This window comes from Molothrus aeneus, unplaced genomic scaffold, assembly GCF_037042795.1.
Source record: "Molothrus aeneus isolate 106 unplaced genomic scaffold, BPBGC_Maene_1.0 scaffold_36, whole genome shotgun sequence".
Taxonomy (NCBI): Eukaryota; Metazoa; Chordata; class Aves; order Passeriformes; family Icteridae; genus Molothrus; species Molothrus aeneus.
The window spans coordinates 522,317-542,110 of NW_027099027.1; the positions used below are offsets into that span (position 1 = coordinate 522,317).

Genomic DNA, 19,794 nt, shown 5'->3' on the forward strand with positions numbered 1-19,794 from the left:
ATTTTTAATACTCATGCCATTTTATCAGGATTTTCTCTATAAATTCTGGCTGATTGTTTCCAAATAACTAAATTTGCAGGAGAGAAAGGCACTTTTACAAATACTGGCCCTTCCACTCCTACACTTTGTCGCAAGGGGGCAATTACAGTCCGTTTTTGTCTGCCTATGTCTTTTCTATCCATAACTGGGGCAAGGTTAGACCGACTCCTGGTTCTGTGGGCTACCCCATCGTTGATTCTCTCTCTCTCCTTCTAACCACAGTTAGGTTTTGCTCATCTTCCGAGGAAGAGGGATCAGGTGACGATGGGAGAGGAGAATAAAGAGGGAAGGGTGTACTAGACGAGACAGGTTCAGGACTAGGTGGGGTAGGAGCAGGCAGTGGGATAGGGACAGATGGAACAGGTGGAGTAGGGTTAGGTTCTCTTGTTCCTATTGGAGCTACCTGTAAATCAATATCTGTATAATTTTCCCTACTCAGGCTTTCTTTCAACGCCAAATTTTCTAAACAACGTTCCTCACAAACCCCACACTTATTGCTTGCAGTTGTTTTAACCATCATTAATCCACATTCATCCTGCCATTCTGGCTTTCCCCGTAAATAGAAAAACAAATCAACATACGGAACCTCATCCCATTTTCCTTCTTGTTTACAAAACGACATTAACTGCGAAATAGTGTTATATTGCAGAGTCCCGTATTTTGGCCATTTTTCACCATTCTCCAAGGCATATCCTGGCCACCATGTATTACAATAATCAATCAACTTAGCTTTACGTAATTCTTCCCCAAAATTCCCCTGTTTCCAATGTGCTAATAAGCACCCCAAAGGAGAACTTTGCGGGATAGAGGTGTTGCCACCCAAAATCCCTTTAAGTTTCTCCATTCCAAATATACCACAAATTGCCGAACCCGCAATGCTTTCGCGATTGTCTTATGGAATGGTGCCTGGGCTTGTACCAGCAGCGATTCCTTTAGCCCAACCAAGCGTAGCTTTCGCTGCGTCTCATTGGCAGGCACCCAAACCAAAGTAAAAAGCACCTTACCTTTCTCCCGGGGACGTGGCGAGCGGCAGAAGCGGTCGCGGCCGATCGAGCTCCCCGAGAATCCCTCGGTGCCGGCTGGAGCGCGGTCGAGTTGCGAAACTCGCTCAGCAGCACCCGCAGGGTCCCATCCGGGGTCGCCAAAATGTTAGCGTTCAGAAACACATAATCACAGAAGCGATTATATGCGGTGCTTTTTATTCAAGAGCTCTGGGAATCGGGGTAGTTTCCACCCAAATCTGATTCCGACCATACATTCGAGGTGAACGTGTTTTATCCTCTATCATTACATAACTTTCATGTAATTATCAAACTTATATTCTTCTATTGTATGCACAGATTTCAGCTAAACATAGCCCCCTTTAAATTTCCAACATAGTTTCTCACGATTCTTCTTATGGTTATATAATAATTATATTTAATTACTAAACAATCACCACATCTAACAATTATATATTTTATCATACTGCTTAGGCAGGTGCAGTGACCTGAGAAAACACAAAGCCCAATATTTTCAAAGACGATTTTTAACATTTTCCAGGGCTCCACTATCACTTTTATTTCTTGTGGGAAAAAACCCTCCATCTCAACCAGGCACTCATGGCCAAAACTGGGCAACTGCCTCTGGAATTCCTTATATCCAAGGATAGCTCCCAGACAAAAGCTGCCAGGAGTGACAAGTCTGGCTGGCCTTGGCTTCCTGAGGGCTGGCCCTCATCTGCCTCTGAAACACTGAGGCTGGGTGCTTTCCTTCCTTATGAAAAGAACTCTTCTTCCTGTCCAGGCACCCACAGCCAAAACTGAGATTCCACCTCCAAAATTCCCAATGTCCAAGGAAAGCCCCTAGACAAAAGGTGCCCGGAGAGACAGGGCTGGCTGGCTTGGCCTGAGGGTGGCCACCTCTCATCTTCTTCCTAAACACTTGGACTTTGTGCTTTACTTTCCTATGGGCAAAAACACCCATCTTGACCATGGCCAAAACTGGGATTCCCCCTCCAAAACTCCGTACATCCAAGGATTGCTCCCAGGTGAAAGCTGCCAGGACAGACAGGTCTGGCTGCCCTTGGGCTCCTGGGGGTGCCTCTCCCCTGCTGTCCAAACACTGGGGCTGGGTGCTTTCCTTCCTATGGAAAAGAACTGTCCTTCTTATCCATGCAGAAACGGCCGAAATTGGGGTTCCACCTCCCAAATTCCCAATATCCAAGGGTTGCTTTCAGACAAAAGCTGCCAGGACAGAGAGGTCTGGCTGGCCTTGGCCTCTGATGGCCGCCTTTCATCTGCCCCTGAAACACCACCGGTGTTCTGTGCTTTCCTTCCTATGGAAAAGAACCATCCTTCTCCTCCAGTGTCCATGTCTGAAATTGGGATTCCACCTCTGAAATTCTCAATATCCAAGGGTTGCTCCCAGGCAAAATCTGCCAGTACCGTCAAGGCTGACTGGCCTTGGCCTGTGGTGGCTGCGCCTGCAACAGTGGGGCTGGGTTCTTTCCTTCCCATGGAGATCCCTGGGACACTGTGGGAACCTCATGGAACCAAGGGGATCATTGTGGCACCACTGGAGCCCATGGAGCCAAGGGGATCATTGTGGCCCCACTGGAGCCCAGGGAACCAAGGGGATCATTGTGGCACCACTGGAGCCCATGGAACCAAGGGGATCATTGTGGCACCACTGGAGCCCAGGGAACCAAGGGGCCATGGTGACACAGAGGGGCTCCATGGACCCAGAGACCATTGTGGCTCTGTGGGGCCTGATGGAACCATGGAGACCATTCCAACCTTCAGGGCCTCGTGTCACCAAGGGGGCATTATGACACCTCAGGGCCCCATGGAAGCAAGGGACCATTGGGACACTGTGGGGCCCCATGGAACCCAGGGAACATGGAACAGCTCTGGATGGTTTGGCCTCCCAGGGGCCACCTGACAGCTCTGGCTGATCTTGGGGTGTCAAGGGCTGCCTCTCATCAGCTCCTGGAGCACTGGGGCTCTGTGCTTTCCTTGCTATGGAAAAGAGCTGTCTGACTTTTCAGATGCCCATTGCCAAAACGGGTACTCTCCCTAAAATAATTCCCTCTATGCAAGGGTATCTCACAAAACAAAACCTGCCAGCTCTGGCTGGCCTTGGCCTCTGGTGGCCACCTCTCATCTGTCCCTGAAACACTGGGGCTCAGTTCCTTCATTCCTATGGAAAAGAACCAGCCTTCTTGTCCAGGGACCATGGCCAAAATTAGAATTTGGCCTCCCAAATTCTGTATATCCAAGGATTGCTCCCAGTCAAAAGTAGCCAGGACAGACAGGTCAGGCTGGCCCTGTCCTCTGGTGATTTCTTTAGACTCTGAGCTGAATGTTTTCATTTGGAAACACCTTGGAGAGGGCCCAGAGATGTCCCAAGGAGGGGTTTGGAGGCCTTGGGCCCATGAGCACTGTATAGGGACAAAGGAGCTCTGTGCTCGGTGGGGTGGAGACTGAGGACAGTGGAGCAGAGCCATGAGAGTGTTTAAAGAGCTATTTCAGGGACGGTGGATCCTTTTGACATAGTGGAAAACAGGCAGAGAGAGAAAGAATTAATGCCAAGGGCAGCTGGGGAGGCCCAGAGTGGCACCAGGAGAAAGGAATTTCCCTGTCAGGGCAGGGCTGCGGTGCAGCACGTCCCCAGCAGGAGCCTGGAGCAGCCCCAGGCTTTGTGTGGGCAGGCAGGGGCAGGCAGGAGGCAGAGCTGTCAGCAAAGGAAGGGCCCAGCCAGGTGGGGCAGCCGGGGGATGCCGAGAGCCTGCAGGGACAGAGGCCAGGGCAGGGACACCGTGGGACAGCCTGGGCTGCACAGGGCACAGGGATGGGCAGCAGCTGCAAGACAGCCCTGACAGAGCCAACTTGGGCAGCACTTTGGCCATGGCTGCTGGCCCTGGGCCTGAGCCAGGAGGGGACAAGTGACCCTTGCAGGCCTGGGGCCTCATTGCCTCCTTGTCCTTGCTCAGCAGCCTGGCAGGGGCCGCCCCACGCTCCTGCCCTTGGCATTGCCCATCCCCACATGCCAGTGCCCATCCCGGGAAGAGCCCTGAGCCAGGAGGGTGGGACAGGATCTGCCTGGCCAGGCCCTGGGGCTCAGGCCTTGGCCCTTTACATTCCTGAAACAATTCCAGGTCAGCACCAGAGACACCTTTGCCTTGTTTGTCCCCAGCTGCCATCAGTGCCTCCAGTGTTCTGCTCTCCCTGGAACCCGGGGACACTTTGTCAGTGCTGTCCCTCACAGGGATCTCTTTAAAGTACAAGAAACTTCAGTATTTCAATCTCACTGTGAGCTCTTGAGAAGTCTTTGAGCCCACTCTGAGGGACTGGGTGTGATGCAAAGAGCAGCAAAGGCCCAGAGGGCGATTAAAGTCCTTGTGCTGTGTCTGTGCTGCTGAGCTGGGCCGGGCTCCTGGCCCAGAGGCAGCTCCTGGCAAGGGCAGCAGAGCTGCAGAGAGACAGCTCTGGCCAGGAGCAGCTCCTGTGCACAGCCCAGCAGGGCTGGGGCACTGCCAGGGCCCCTCAGGGACACGAGCAGGGCACAGACAGAGCTCACAGGGGCTCAGCACTGGCTGGGGCTGTGGGATGTCCCCGCGGGGGCTGTGTCACAGCAGCACCTCTGGGGCTGTGTCCCAGAGCCACAGAGCAGCTGGGATGGCAGCAAGGGGCTGTGTGACAGCACAGAGTGGGCTGTGTGACAGCACTGAGGGGGTTGTGACATCACAGAGCTAGCTGTGACATCACAGAAGGCGGCTCTGGGACATCACGGGTGCTGTGTGACATCACAGTGGCTGAGTGACATCACAGGGGCTGTGTGACATCACAGGTGGCTGTGTGACATCACAGGGGGTGTGTGACATCATGGGGGCAATGTGAGGTCACTCTGCCCCGGCCCCCTCACAGCTCCCCCCAGAGCAGTCCAACCCTGCTCGTGCACAGCGGGGTCCCCTGTCCCCCCGGGTCCCCCCGGCCCCGGCCCCGCAGCCTCCCCCAGAGGATGTTCCACGAGATCGACCCCAGAGCCTGACACGGGGACGGGGGGCCGGGGCCCTGGGGGTGGCACAGGGGGACAGGGACCCCCCGGCAGCGTCCCCGTGTCCCCCAGGGCCAGAGCCTGGGCCAGGGCTCCTTCACCCTGTTATGGATAAATATCATAATATTGGCTTTTTGCAAATATTAAAATGGATTTTATATGTGTGATGTTAATTTTGTTCTAAAGATATAGTTTTTATTTCTGTTGTTAATTAAGCTCAGTGAAATAGCTGCTTGTGTTAAACTGCCTGCTTGGATGGGATAACATCCAATGCACCCAGGATGAGGACACCTGTACAGATCTGCCAACTATCAGCACTCCCCGTCTGAAGACAGAGTGCACCAAGGCCCAAAAACTGGAGGCGATAAAGAGAAGGAGCCAGAACCACAGCCAAGAAACACACATGCTCTGAAAAGGCAGACCCAGGGAGGGGCCATGTAAAATCATTCTGGGAATATGTAAAGTAGTTTATGGATATGCATGAGGGTCTATGAATATGCACCAGGCTGATGTAAGGGGAAGGGTATTTCAGGGGGATCCCCAAAGGTAACAGGGTGCCCACGTTTTCCAGTGGCCCCAGTGAGCTGTCAGTTATCCCGGTATGATCCCCCAGTCATGCCCAGTAGATCCCAGTTGCCTACAGCAGGCATCCAGTCCTTCCCAGTTCCTCCAGTTTGCTTGCAGCATCATCCCAGTTTCCCTCAGTTGCTCCCAGTAGCCCAAAGTGTGATCCCAGTCGCTCCTTTTCAACCCCAATATGATCCCAGTAAGCTCCAGTTTGATCCCAGTCACATGCCAGCCCTCCCAGTGTGCTCCCAGTATAATCCCAGTTGCTTCCAAAGTCTCCCAGTATGGTCCCAGCTGCCTCCAGTATGGTTCCAGTTGCTTTCTAGAGCAGCCCAGTCAGTCCCAGTATGATGCCATTTGCTGCCAGCATGCTCCCAGTTGCTCCCAGTCAGGCCCAGTCTGGGGGATGATGTGCAGGGTGTGCTCCCAGTCCCTCTCAGATCCTCCCAGTATTAGTCCAGTCCCTCCCAGTATGATCCAGAGATGAGCCCAGTGTGCTCCCAGTCCCTGCCAGTCTGAACCAGTTTTGCTCCACATGGTTCCAGTTGCTCTCTTTCACCCACACTGGGGAACGGCCCTACGAGTGTTGGGAGTGTGGACAGAGCTTCAGGCAGAGCTCCAGCCTGATCAGCCACCAGAGAACCCACACTGGGGAACGGCCCCATGAGTGTGGGGAGTGTGGGAAGAGCTTCAGGTGGAGCTCTGACCTGATCAAGCATCGGAGGATCCACACTGAGAACGGCCCTACAATTGTGGGGAGTGTGGGAAGAGCTTCAAGGGGAGCTCTGACCTGATCAATCACCAGAGGATCCACACTGGGGAACAACCCTACGCGTGTGGGGAGTGTGGGAAGAGCTTTAGGGACCATGACACCCTGATCAGGCACCAAAAGATCCACACTAGGGAGAGGCCTTACGAGTGTTCCAAGTGTGGGAATAGATTTCGGTTCAACTCCCATCTCCTCCTGCACTATCGGATTCACACAGAGGAGAGGCCCTTCCAATGCCCTGACTGCAGGAAGGGATTCAAGCACAACGCCACCCTCATCACCCACCGGTGCATCCACACAGGGGAGAGGCCCTACGAGTGTCCCCAGTGTGGGAAGAGCTTCTCCAGGAGCTCTCACTTGACCCAACACCAACGGAGGCACCACTAAGGGAAGCCCTGCGAGTGCCCCGAGTGCGGGAAGAGCTTCGTGCGCTGCTCCAGCTCCATCCCCCACTGGAGGAGGTACTTTGGGCACAGCCCTGGTCACTCACATTCCCTGTGATCCATGTTGGGAACACACCTGGCTTCTTATTCTTTTGGTTTGGCCTTAATTTTCTTGTCTTTTCCATCTCTTTGCAGGCCAAAAGTGAAGAGGGATCGATCTTTCACCTCAATACCACTCAAATCACACTGAAAACAGCTCAATCTTAACACAAAAGGGCTCAATCCTACCTCAGACTGCTTGTTCCCACCTCAAAATCTCAATCCTATGCCAAACTCACTCCATTCCACAGGAACCATGGTGAGATGGGGTTGGAAGGAGATACGGAGAAATGGGATCCCAATTTGGGAGCGATAGGATGGGATGGGAGCGTGGGAGCGGTGGGATGGGGATTGTGTGGGGCTGGGTGTGTGGGATGTATTTGATAGCAAATAAAACTCTCAGACTTAATGCTTTCTCTCCCGTTCATGTTCAGTCCGTTGCAGTTCTGTTTGCAGGGTGCCGCCTCCCAGAGTGTCCCCTCACAGTTGCCGCCCTTGGCCTGAGCCCGCCCCTTTCCCCTCACGGTTCCCGCCCTTTCCCCGCCCCCTTTCTCCTCACGGTTCCCGCCCTTTCCCTGCCCCCTTTCCCCTCATGGTTCCCCCCCTTTCCCTGCCCCCTTTCCCCTCACGGTTCAGTCTTTGGGAGTGGGGGAGGAGGAGGAGGAGGGAGGGAGGAAGAGGCCGAGCAACTGCAGGAGGCAGCTGGAGAAGGGGAGAGGGAACCCTGGAGTCGCCGCAGCCCCGGGGAGCATCGCCCCCCATTTTGCAGGTGCCTGGGCAGGGGGAGCGCAGCCCAAATATCCCGGGGCGTGCCTGGGTTTGGGGTTTTTTGGGGGGGGGGGGGAATGTTTGCAGCTGGCAGGGCTCCAAAGCTGAGCCGCAGATGGCCCTCGGGGGGATCCTGGGAGGTGTTTTTGGGGGGTCCCAGGGCTGGCAGTGGCTGCTCCCAGTATGAGCCCAGTTGGTCCCCCCGTGTGCTTCCAGTTTCCTCAGCACTCCCAGTATGATCCTGGTCACTTCCCCTCACTCCCTGCAGAATCCCAGTTGCTTCATATATGAGCCAAGTCATTTCCAGTATGATCCAAATATGAGCCCAGTGTGGTCCCAGTCCCTGCCAGTATGAACCAGTTGTGCTCCACATGGTTCCAATTGATTTCTTTCATCCTCACTTTTGTTCCAGTCACTCCCAGTATTTCCCAGTGTAGCCCAGTTCCCTCCTGCATCTTTCCAGTTCCTTCCAGTATGATCCCATTTGCTCCCAAGCACTCCCAGTCAGCCTCAGTGTAGTGGCACTCACTGCCAGAATGATCCCAGTCAGCTCCAGCATAAACCCAGTTCATCCCAGTATAAGCCCAGTTGTTTCCAATCACCCCCAGCATGTACCCAGTCACTCCCAGTTCCTCCCAGTTGCTCCTAGCATGATCCCAGTTACTCACAGCTGCTCCCAGTCACCCTCAGCATAATCCCAGTCACTCCCAGTATATCCCATTTGCCCATAACATGGTTGCAATTGCCCCCCCCCCCGCAGGCTCCTGCTCCATCCCAGTATGATCCCAGTCCCCATCAGTGTGATCACCATCTGCCATGGCATGGCAGTATGATCCCAGGATGATGATCACTACAAATTCAGTACAATCCCCGTCACTCCCAGTATGATCCCAGATTTGGGTTTTTTTTCCCAGAATTTCAGGATTTTTCCCAAAATTCCAGGATTTCTCCCCAGATTTCTCTCTGACCATGTGTGGGCAATGGATGTGTAGAGAGTTCTCAAGGCCTGACAGAAGGCCCACACTGTATGCATCCATGTGCAAACTTTGAGACAAGAAATGCTGACTTAGAATTGCCATGGAATAGGACAGATATTGATGAGAGAGAAATGGATAAAAGTTTTAAAAGATGGCCTTGCAAGTAAGACTAGATACTTTGGAGAAATGGAACTATGAAAGATGCAGTGTAGTGGGACCCACGAGGGTAGTTTCAGATGATTGGCTGTAAGGCATCTACAGCATGGCGTGGCAAAAAGCTGATGGGCCAAGAGACGCCTAAAGTGTATTGTAATTAGGAAACAGTTGGCTTCTGATTGTGATGGCGTGAATTATAACATCTGTATTGTCTCAGCCTTCTCATGAGACTGAAAATGGAATAAAAGTTTTTAAAATGCCTCTCAGTTGCCCTATCTCTGGGTCAGGAAAAGAGCATTGTCCAGCACAAGAGATCCAGAGATCCATGATTGCCTGGAAACTATTGAGGCCACCTACTGCAGCCGTTGGATTTGAAGGACACCCCCTCGATAATGCCGAGACCTGGCTCACCGATGGGAGCAGTTAATGTCATCAGTGGGAAAAGACATGCTTGGCATGCTGTCACCACTTGCAGAGAGGTAATAGAGTCTGGACCACTATCAACAAACACCTCTGCCCAAAAGGCTGAAATAAGTGCTTTAGAATGGGCAAAAGGAAGAGAAATCAACATTTATACAGACTTAAGGTACGCATTTGGGGTTGTGCATGCCCACTGAGTGACTTGGAAAGTCAGGGCCCCTCAGGGACACGAGCAGGGCACAGACAGAGCTCACAGGGGCTCAGCACTGGCCGGGGCGGTGGGATGTCCCCGCGGGGGCTGTGTCACAGCAGCACCTCTGGGGCTGTGTCCCAGAGCCACAGAGCAGCTGGGATGGCAGCAAGGGGCTGTGTGACAGCACAGAGTGGGCTGTGTGACAGCACTGAGGGGGTTGTGACATCACAGAGCTAGCTGTGACATCACAGAAGGCGGCTCTGTGACATCACAATGTGGGTTGTGACACAGAGTCACAGAGCAGCTGTGTGATGTCACAGAGAAGGCTGTGACATCACAGGGTGACTGTGACATCACAAATCTGCTGTGTGACATCACATAGCAACTGAATGATATCATATGGAGGTTGTGTGACATAACAGAGTGGTTGTGTGACATCACAGGGGCTGTGTTAATAAAGCCTCTTATCTGGCCTTATTATCAAGCAGTGCAAGTTAGTCCATGGGGTTTACTGTCCTGTGTGACATCACAGGGGCTGTGTGACATCACAGGGGCTGTGTGACATCAGATGGGCAATGTGATATCACGGGGGCTGTGTTACATCACGGGGGGGCTGTGTAACATCACCGGGGCTGTGTGACATCACGGGGGCTGTGTGAGGTCCCTGGGGAGGTCACTCTGCCCCGGCCCCCTCACAGCTCCCCCCATGGCAGTCCAACCCTGCTCATGCACAGCGGGGTCCCCTGTCCCCCCGGGTCCCCCCGGCCCCGGCCCCGCAGCCTCCCCCAGAGGATGTTCCACGAGATCGACCCCAGAGCCTGACACGGGGACGGGGGGCCGGGGCCCTGGGGGTGGCACAGGGGGACAGGGACCCCCCGGCAGCGTCCCCGTGTCCCCCAGGGCCAGAGCCTGGGCCAGGGCTCCTTCACCCTGTTATGGATAAATATCATAATATTGGCTTTTTGCAAATATTAAAATGGATTTTATATGTGTGGTGTTAAAATAACTTTGTTCTAAAGATGTAGTTTTTATTTCTGTTGTTAATTGAGCTTAGACATGGTAGTGAAATAGATGATAGCAGTGTGCTTGTGTTAAACTGCCTGCTTGGATGGGATAACATCCAATGCACACAGGATGAGGACACCTGTACAGACCTGCCAACTATCAGCACTCCCCATCTGAAGGCAGAGTGCACCAAGGCCCAAAAACTGGAGGCGATAAAGAGAAGGAGCCAGAACCACAGCCAAGAAACACACATGCTCTGAAAAGGCAGACCCAGGGAGGGGCCATGTAAAATCATTCCTGGAATATGTAAAGTAGTTTATGGATATGCATGAGGGTCTATGAATATGCACCAGGCTGATGTAAGGGGAAGGGTATTTCAGGGGATCCCCAAAGGTAACAGGGTGCTCCTGGCTGAGTGCCAAGATGCACCCAGCCGTAATAACCTTTGCTCCATGGTCCTGGTCTCCCATTGTCCTTTATGAAACTTTGTACATTTTCACAGGAGATTGAACGTGTTTTTCACAAATGGAATCTCAAGGAAACAAGGGTCAGCTGTTAAGCCAAGGCTCTGCTTTGACCAAGTGGGGCCTCATGGGACACAGGTGCCACTGGGACATTGCCAGGTCTGGTAGGAATAAGGCTCCATTATTGCACAGTGTTACAGATGAGTAATGTCATAGTTGCGTCTCACAGTGAGGAGATAGATACTATGTGTGTGTTAAGATGTGTAGTGATGTTATTGTCATCTGTCCCCCATAGTCCTCTTTACCGTGCCCTTGTAATGGCCTTGGTGGTTGGGGCATTTGGGGAGGGCAGGTTTGTCACTGGAAGGCAGGCATGGCAACACCTGCTCTCCAGTCAGGTTGCAAGAAAGCATTCTCCACCAATGGACGGCCACAAAGAGTTACCTGACAGACTTTGGGTGGGGCTAGGATTACCTGATGCAACACCAAAAGCCTAAAAGAAGGAGCAGCCAATTTGTGAAGGAGCCATGTGGCTGATAGCCACGGGGTGGGGAAGGGCTCCCAATGCTGTGATTTCTCCTGTTTCAGTCCTTTGTTGTCATTTTTTTCAAGGTTGAATCAACCTTAAAATTTTAAAAGTAGCGGTCATGTCTCACACACAGCAAGGCCTCAGGGCGCCAAGGAGAGCGGCGTGACAATGACATCCTGGGGAACCAAGTGTCACCTGCTAACACAACGGGGCCTCATGGAAGCCAGGGGCCACTTGGATATTGCCAGGGCAGGTGGAACTCAGTGTCCATTGTGACACAGCACAGCCTCGTGGAACTCAGCAGAGCATTGGGACAGCCTGGAATCTCATGGAGCCAAGGCTCTGCTTTGGCAAAGTGGGGCCCACAGGACACAGGTGCCACTGGGACATTGCCAGCTCTTGTGGAACCCAGTGTCCACTGTGACCCAGCAGAACCTCATGGAAACATGGGGGCCACTGTGACGCAATGGAATCTCATGGAAGCAAGTGTCAGTTGTGAACGCAGCAGGGCCTCACAGAACCCAGGGGCAACGGGGACCGTGCTGTGGCTCGTGGGAGCAAGGGGCCATTGTGACCCAGCGGGGCCTCCTGGAACCCAGGAGAACATTGTGGGCCCATGGATCCTCACAGAAGCACGGCCCCGTTGTGACAAAGTGCAGCATCACAATGGTCTCCTGGGTTCCATGAGTCCTTGCTGTGTTTAGAATTGACACTTGGTTCCCCAAGATTCCATGGCATCCCTCTGCTCTCCTGTGATTTGAGGCTGTGCTGTGTCACAATGGACACTTGCTTCCTCCAAGGCTGGAGATGTCCCAGTGGCACTGGGCTTCCATGAGGCCGCGCTTTGTCACAATGGGGCCTTGCTTCCATGAGATTCCATTGTCCCACAGTGGTCTCCTGGGTGCCACAAGGCCTGCCTTTGTCACAGTGGAACCTTGCTTGCACGAGCCCTGGCAGTGTCTCAGTGGCACAGGGGTTCCATGAGACCCTGCCGTGTCACAATGGGCCCTTGGTTCCATCAGGTTCCATTGTGTCCCAGGGCTCTCCTAGGTCTCATGAGGCCTTGGTCTGACACAGTGGTGTCTTGCTCCTTCCAGGCCTGACAATGTCCCTGTGGCACCTGTGTCCCATGAGGCCCCACTTGATCAAAGCAGAGCCTTGCTCCCATGAGATTCCCCTGTGTCACAATGTTCTGCTTGGTTTCATGAGAACCTGATGTGTTGACAATTGATCCTTGGATCCTAGAGATTCCATTGCATCACGGCACTGTCCTTGGTTCCATGAGGCCCAGCTTTGTCACAACTGGTCCTTGGTTCCATGAGATTCCATTGCATCACGGCTGTGTCCTTGGTTCCATGAGGCCCAGCTTTGTCACAACTGGACCTTGGTTCCATGAGATTCCATTGTATCACAGTGGTGTCCTTGGTTCCATGAGGCCCTGCTGGGTCACAGTGGAGCCTTTGTGCCATTCGTTTCCATGGTGCCACAATGGTCTCCAGCATTCCATGAGGCCACGCAGCAAAAGAGTGGACCCTTGAATCCATGAGTTTCCATTCCATCAGGATGATCTCTTGCATTCCATGAGGCCCTGCTGTGTCACTAAGGAGCCTTTGTTCCATGTGTTCCCATTGGGACACCATGGTCTCCAGCGCTCCATGAGGCTGAGCCGTGAAACTCTGGGCTCTTGGTTCCATGAGATCCCACCACGGTGTCACCATGGTCTCCTGGGTCCTGTAGCAATTCACACTTGGTTCCATGAGATCCCACCACGGTGTCACCATGGTCTCCTGGGTCCTGTAACAATGCACACTTGGTTCCATGAGATCCCACCACGGTGTCACCATGGTCTCCTGGGTCCTTTAACAATTCACACATGGTTCCATGAGATCCCACCACGGTGTCACCATGGTCTCCTGGGTCCTGTAACAATGCACACTTGGTTCCATGAGATCCCACCATGGTGTCACCATGGTCTCCTGGGTCCCATGAGGCCCCTCTCTGTGTCACAGTGTTTGCCTTGGTTTCCTGAGAAGCTGATGTGTTGACAGCTGACCCTTGGTCCCCTGAGATTCCATTGCATCCCAGCGGTGTCGTTGGTTTCATAAAGCCCAGGTTTGTCACATGGGAGCCGTGGTTTCAGGATATTCCATGGTGCCACAATGGTCTCACCACTCTCTGAGGCTGCACCGTGAAACAGTGGACACCTGGTTCCATGAGATTCCGTGGGGTAACAGTCAATTCTTTTGCTTCTTTTCTGCCAAGGTCGGGATGAAATCCCAAGACAGCATTTCTTGTTTGGACTCAGGTGTTCATTAGCTCTTGTCTCTAGAACAGTCTCACAAGCTGTGAGTTCTGCAGCACTTCACTAACAAGGTAAAAATGGAGCCCCATCTCTCTCTGCAAGGTCTTTTGAGGATAAACTGTCCAATTAAGAAATGACACCTAAATTATTTTTACTTTTAACCCAATAATCAAGCACCCGTGCCCAACATAAGGGACTTTTTTATCCAATTACACAATACCACCCAAACCCGAGGAGGAGGAGGAGGAGGAAGAGGAGGAGGAGGAGGAGGAGAAGGAGGAGGAGAAGGAGAAGGAGAAGGAGAAGGAGAAGAAGAAGAAGAAGAAGAAGAAGAAGAAGAAGAAGAAGAAGAAGAAGAAGAAGAAGAAGAAGAAGAAGAAAAAGAAGAAGAAGAAGAAGGATCAGCCTCCGCCCTAAAACCTCCATCTTGCTTTATATATATTACTTTATTCTAAAACCTTAAACTCCAAGTTGTCCACCATGTGATATTACACCCTTCTATTCAAACTCCACACCCATAATCCCAGTTCCATCATTCCATTTTGGAAGCCTTCTCCACAGCCGCAGGTCAAATGCAGTGTTCTCTTGGGGGTCAGTGTCTGTCAGCTCAGAAAGTCCAAAATTCTCAGCAGCCCGGGTTCCAACAGGTAACAATGTTCTCCTGTGTTCCAGTAGGTTCCATTGGGCCCGGCTCTGTCACCATGGACACCTGGTTCCATGCGATTCCGTGGGGTGACAATGTTCTCCAGTGTCACCATGGACATCTGGTTCCATGGGATTCCATGGGGTGACAATGTTCTCCAGTGTCACCATGGACACCTGGTTCCATGGATTCCATTGGGTGACAATGTTCTCCAGTGTCACCATGGACACCTGGTTCCATGGGATTCCATGGGGTGACAATGTTCTCCAGTGTCACCATGGACACCTGGTTCCATGGATTCCATGGGGTGACAATGTTCTCCAGTGTTCCATCAGGCCCAGCTCTGTCCCCATGGACACTCGGTTCCATGGGCAGTGTCCGTGTCCCAGTGGCACCTGTGTTCCATGGCACCCCTGTCTGACCAGGGACAGTTTGTTCCAGGACATTCCATGGAGTCCCAGCGGTCACTTGGGTTCCATGCAGGTGCCTGGGCAGCAGGAGCTCAGCCCAAATATCCTGGGGGGCCCTGGGCTGGTGTTTTTTGGGGGGAACCTTTGGATCTTGCAGGGCTCCAAAGCTGAGCCGCGGATGCCCCTTGGGACAGAGTGGAGCATCATGGAAGCCAGGAGAGCCTGATGGAGCCAGGAGACCCTGATGGGAGCCAGGAGACCCTGATGGGAGCCAGGAGACCCTGATGGAGCCAGGAGAGCCTCATGGAGCCAGGAGACCCTGATGGAGACCAGGAGACCCTGATGGAGCCAGGAGACCCTGATGGAAGCCAGGAGACCCTGATGGAAGCCAGGAGACCCTGATGGAGCCAGGAGACCCTGATGGAGCCAAGGCTGCAGCGGGACACAGAGGGACCTCACGGGAACCAGGAGAGCGTTGTGAGGCTGTGGAACAATGTGGCACCGAGGTTTCACTGGGGCTTGGCAGAAGCTCCTGGAGACAAGGAAGCGCTGGGAGCCTCCGGAATCAGCGTCTGCAGGAGGATTTTCTGCTCCCTCCTGGGATGCTGGTGGACAATAAAGCCTGAGGCAGCCTCCCAAGGGTCCGGCTGTGCCACCTGCGGGGGCCACATCTGGGGGGACGCCCTGCCAGCCCTGGCCCTGCTGCTCCTCCTGGCCGGGCCTGGAGCTGCTGGGAGCCCGGGCTGGGGGAATCCTCAGGGCTGTGCAAGGAAAGGTTCAGCACAAGCAGCCCTGGAGCGAGATGTGCAGTGTGAAACACGCCAATCACTTGATTTTGAAATTGTAAAAGTTCCATAGTAATAAAATGGTTATAAAAATAGCAGTACAATTAGGGTAATAATAAATTGGACAATTTGAATTAGGACAATATGAGACAATAGAGAGAAAGGGTTATGGAGGTCCGGGTACCTTTTTCTGGGCACCACGAGCCCGAAAAAGGACACCCGTTAACAAAGGATTAACCCTTAAAAACAACAGCCTGTTGCATATTCATACACTTCATCCATGATGCATAAATTCCATTCAAACACAGGATTCTGTCTGGGCAGTGCCACCTTCTTCCTCCGAATCCTAACAGCGCCTTCGAGGCGGGAAGAAGTTCATTCCTTCTGATAAGAGGGCAATAAATTCTTTTTCTCTGAAAGATTTAGGTGTCCTGTGGCTGCTATCTCACTGCAAATCCTTTCTTTAAAACAAGAATCCTACATAGCATCGTTTCTATTTTAACATTTTTTATAACCTAAAACTATATTTAACACACTACTTAAGAGAATTAATACAGCATTACTTTCTAACACCAGACATATAATATTCATTTTAATATTTGCGAAAAGCCAATCATAAAATACATGCATTTTTCCCATGCAGGCAAAGCCAGCGAGGCAGCAGAGCAAGAGAGAGAGCAGAGCCAGCGACACAACAAGCGCACCGAGAGCGAGAGAGCAAGTTTGAACAGAGCTTGCAAAGGGCAAAATCAGCTCAGACCAGGTTAGACTGAAGAACAAGGAGCACCAGGCATGGGCTGATGGTCCAGGTAAAAAGTTCCAGCGTGAGGAGGACGACAGAAGCCTTCATCAAAAGAGCACCAGAAGACTGAGGGCCGCCACAGGAGGAACGGACGCAGGCGCTGAAGCCACACACGGCTGTAAAACCGGGACACAGCTTTATGCAAATGTGAGTATGCTAATGAAGTGTTGTAATTGTGACTTTTAAATGGAGCTGAAGGCTAAAGGAGACCGAGTGGGTTTTTGCCAGAGAGATCCCCCTCGCTCCCAGCGCTGGATACACAAATCCCTGCTCTGTCTGACTGCAGAGTTTGATTTCCTCGCCCAGTTTGTCCCACTCCCCCTTTCCCTCCCATCTCCTCCCCTCTCCCAATCCCATTTATGGGATTTGGGGTCATTTATGGGATTGGGGTCATTTGGGGCATTTGGGGTCACTTGGGGCATTTGGGTTCTTGGTGTGCCTTTGGGGTTATTTGGGTTTTTTGGGGGGGATTATTCAGGGTAAATTTGGGATAATTTGGGGTAATTTTTCAAATTTTTGGGTTTTTAGGGCCGTGTGTGTGTGGGGTAATTCAGCGCCAGTTCTGTGTGGGTTTGGGATCATTTTATGGGATTGGAGGGGATTTAAATGGATTTTAATAGGAATTTAGTAGAATTTTAATGGGATTTATTGGGATTTAATAGGAATTTAATGGGATTTAATGGGATCTTAATGGGATTTTATGGACTTTTAATGGAATTTGATGGGATTTTAATGAAATTTTATGGGATTTTAATGGAATTTAATAGGATTTTATTGGATTTTAATGGTGTTTAATGGGAATTTAGTTGAATTTAATGGGATTTTTATGGGGTTTTAATGGGATTTGATGGGTGTTTCCCCCAGTCCACAGCTCCCTCCCACCTCAATTTGGGGGTCCCATCCCCCTCTTCCCCCTGCTCTCTCACCCCTTCCCCATCGTTCCCCCAGTCCCCAATCCCCTCCCCCGTGCTTGGTTTTGGGAGTTCCAGGCCCCTCCTGCTCCCTTTGGGGGTCCCGACCCCCCTTTGGTTGAATTTGGGGCCCCCCCGCCCCCCTTCTCCCCGCGCCCCCCGCTCCCCCCGCGGCCGGGGGGCTCCCAGCGCCCCCAGTGCCACCAGTGCGGCCCCAGCTGCCCCCGCACGCCCCATCCCCATCGCCGGGGTCACCGCCCCCCGCCCCAAATTCCGCTCCTGGACACTGAGAGTCATCAGCGACAAACGCTCTGATTGGCTGAGAATGGCCCCGCGCAGTCTCTGATTGGCCAGCGCTGTGAGAGGCGCTGGGTTCTGCCCGGCAACCGATGAGTCACAGCCGAGCCGGGCGCTGATTCGCTGGAAATCGCCGGGCGGGGCCAGTGCGCCGAGTTTCTGCCCGGCAACAGGATCGTCATCAGCGCCCCGCGCTCTGATTGGCCACGATCTGCTTCGGGCTGGGGACGGGAGGAACTGGGCACCCCCAGGAGCCCCTCGGGTTTGGGGCTTTCGATCCCCCCTCGGCCCTCGGGGCGGCCCTGGGGCCCCCCCAACACCCCCAAAATGGGGAGGGTCCGCGGGGCCCTTTGGAACCCCCAGAAATGGGCGGGGAGCGGCAGGAGCCGCCCCAAAAAGGGATGGAAGGGTTCGGGCCGGGAATGGGGGAGGCTCTGGGGATGGCTCCGGTCCGGATCGGGGCGGGCTGGGATTGAGGGAGGCTCCGTTCAGCGGCCGGGGAGGGGCTGGGCCTGGGGAGGGCTCCGGGATTGTGGGGATGGGGCCATTCCGGGACTGGGGCGGGGCCTCTCCCTGGGGTTGGGGTCCGGCTTTGGCTCAGGGACCCTCCCCGTTCCTGTTCCGCTTCCCGATCCCGATCCCGTTCCCGATCCCGATCCCGCCGCTGTCTCCAGGGAATGTCCCTGATCTCAACCCCGACCCCAAACCCGAGGTGAGGTCAAACATTGGGGTCAAACACTCCAAATCCTGGGGTCAACTCCCCCGGACCCCAAATCCTGGGGTTCAAACACTGGGGGGGGAGCAAACACCCCCAGACCCAAACTCTGCGATCTCAACCTCCCCCCCCCAGCCCGAACCCCAAATTTTAGGCCTTAAACCCCCCCAAATCGCAGATCCTGGGGTGTCAAAAACTCTCCAGTTTGCAAATGTTGGGGTTAAATCCCCCTGAACCCAAATCCTGGGGTTTGAAACATTTGGGGTGTCCAACACCCCCCGTTCCCAAAGTCTGGGGTCAAACACCCCCAAATCCCAAATCCTGAGGTGTCAAACACCCCCAAGCCCCAAAGTTTGGGGTCTAAGCCCCCATTCCCCAACTCCTGGGGTTTGAAATATCTGGGGTGTCCAACCCTCCTCATCCCCAAAGTCTGGGGTCAAAGCCCCCAATCCCCAAACTTTAGGGTCAAAGGTCCCCCGATCCCAAACTCTGGGGTGTCAAATCCCCCTGATCCCCCCAACTTTGGGGTTAAATCCCCAAATCCTGGGGTCAATCCCCCCAGTTCCCAAACTTTGGGGTAAAAACCCCCTGATCCCCAAATCCTGGGGTTTGAAACATCTGGGGTGTCCAACCGCCCTGATCCCAAAGTTTGGGGCTCAAACCCCCTGATCCCCAAATCCTGGGGAAAAAAGCTCCCAAACCCCAAATCCTGGGAACAAAAACCCCCAAATCCAAACCCAGGGGTTTCAAACATCCCCAATTCCCAAAGTTTGGGGTCAAAAATCCCCAAACCCTGAGGTGTCAAAATCCCCTAAACCCCAAATTTTGGGATCAAACCCCCAATTCACAAAGTTTGGGGTCAAACATCTCCAAACCCCGAATTTTAGTATCACACCCCCCCCCCCACCCCGAGTCCCCAAATTTGGGGTCATTTGGGGTTTATTTGGGGCAGCTCCAGGTGCAATGTCTGCAGAGAGACCCTGGGTACAATGCTGGGAAAAACCCCAATAACCCCTCAGGAGCCCCAAAATCCCTGGGGGCTGGGAAAGGGGATTTGGGGTGAAAGAAGAAGGATTTGGAATGCACAAAGAAGGATTTGGGATGGAGAGAGGGGATTTGGGTGGGAAGCTGGGTCCCTTTTTGGCGCAGGAGATCTTCCTGGCGCTGCTCTGGGTGATGCTGAAGCCCTGCAGGGCCTCGCGGGCGGCGCCCGCCTGCACCTCGGGCTCCAACTGCACCCAGGCGATGTCGCGGGGCCCGGGCACCAGGGCAGCTCCTGAACCCCGGGAACCTGGGCTGGGAACGGGGCCAGGAGAGCCCCAGACACCCGGGAGTGTTCCCCAGACACCCGGGAGTGTTCCCCAGACACCCGGGAATGTTCCCCAGACACCTGGGAGTGTTCCCCAGACACCCGGGAGTGTTCCCCAGACACCCGGGAATGTTCCCCAGACACCTGGGAGTGTTCCCCAGACACCCGGGAATGTTCCCCAGACACCCGGGAATGTTCCCCAGAAACCCAGGAA

The 19,794-nt window shown here is 53.5% G+C and overlaps 1 protein-coding gene and 1 pseudogene across 1 annotated transcript in view; one reads left to right on the forward strand and one right to left on the reverse strand.

The window, feature by feature from the left end:
• LOC136570728 (uncharacterized) overlaps window positions 1-19,794 on the reverse strand; it is a 2,607,743-nt pseudogene that overhangs the window by 500,550 nt on the left and 2,087,399 nt on the right.
• The window catches only part of LOC136570729 (uncharacterized), a 2,347,277-nt gene that overhangs the window by 388,305 nt on the left and 1,939,178 nt on the right, over window positions 1-19,794 (forward strand). Inside the window, 2 exon segments of the mRNA XM_066571173.1 lie at window positions 6,200-6,375; window positions 6,378-6,788. Of these exon segments, the coding sequence (XP_066427270.1) occupies window positions 6,200-6,375; window positions 6,378-6,788 (587 nt within the window).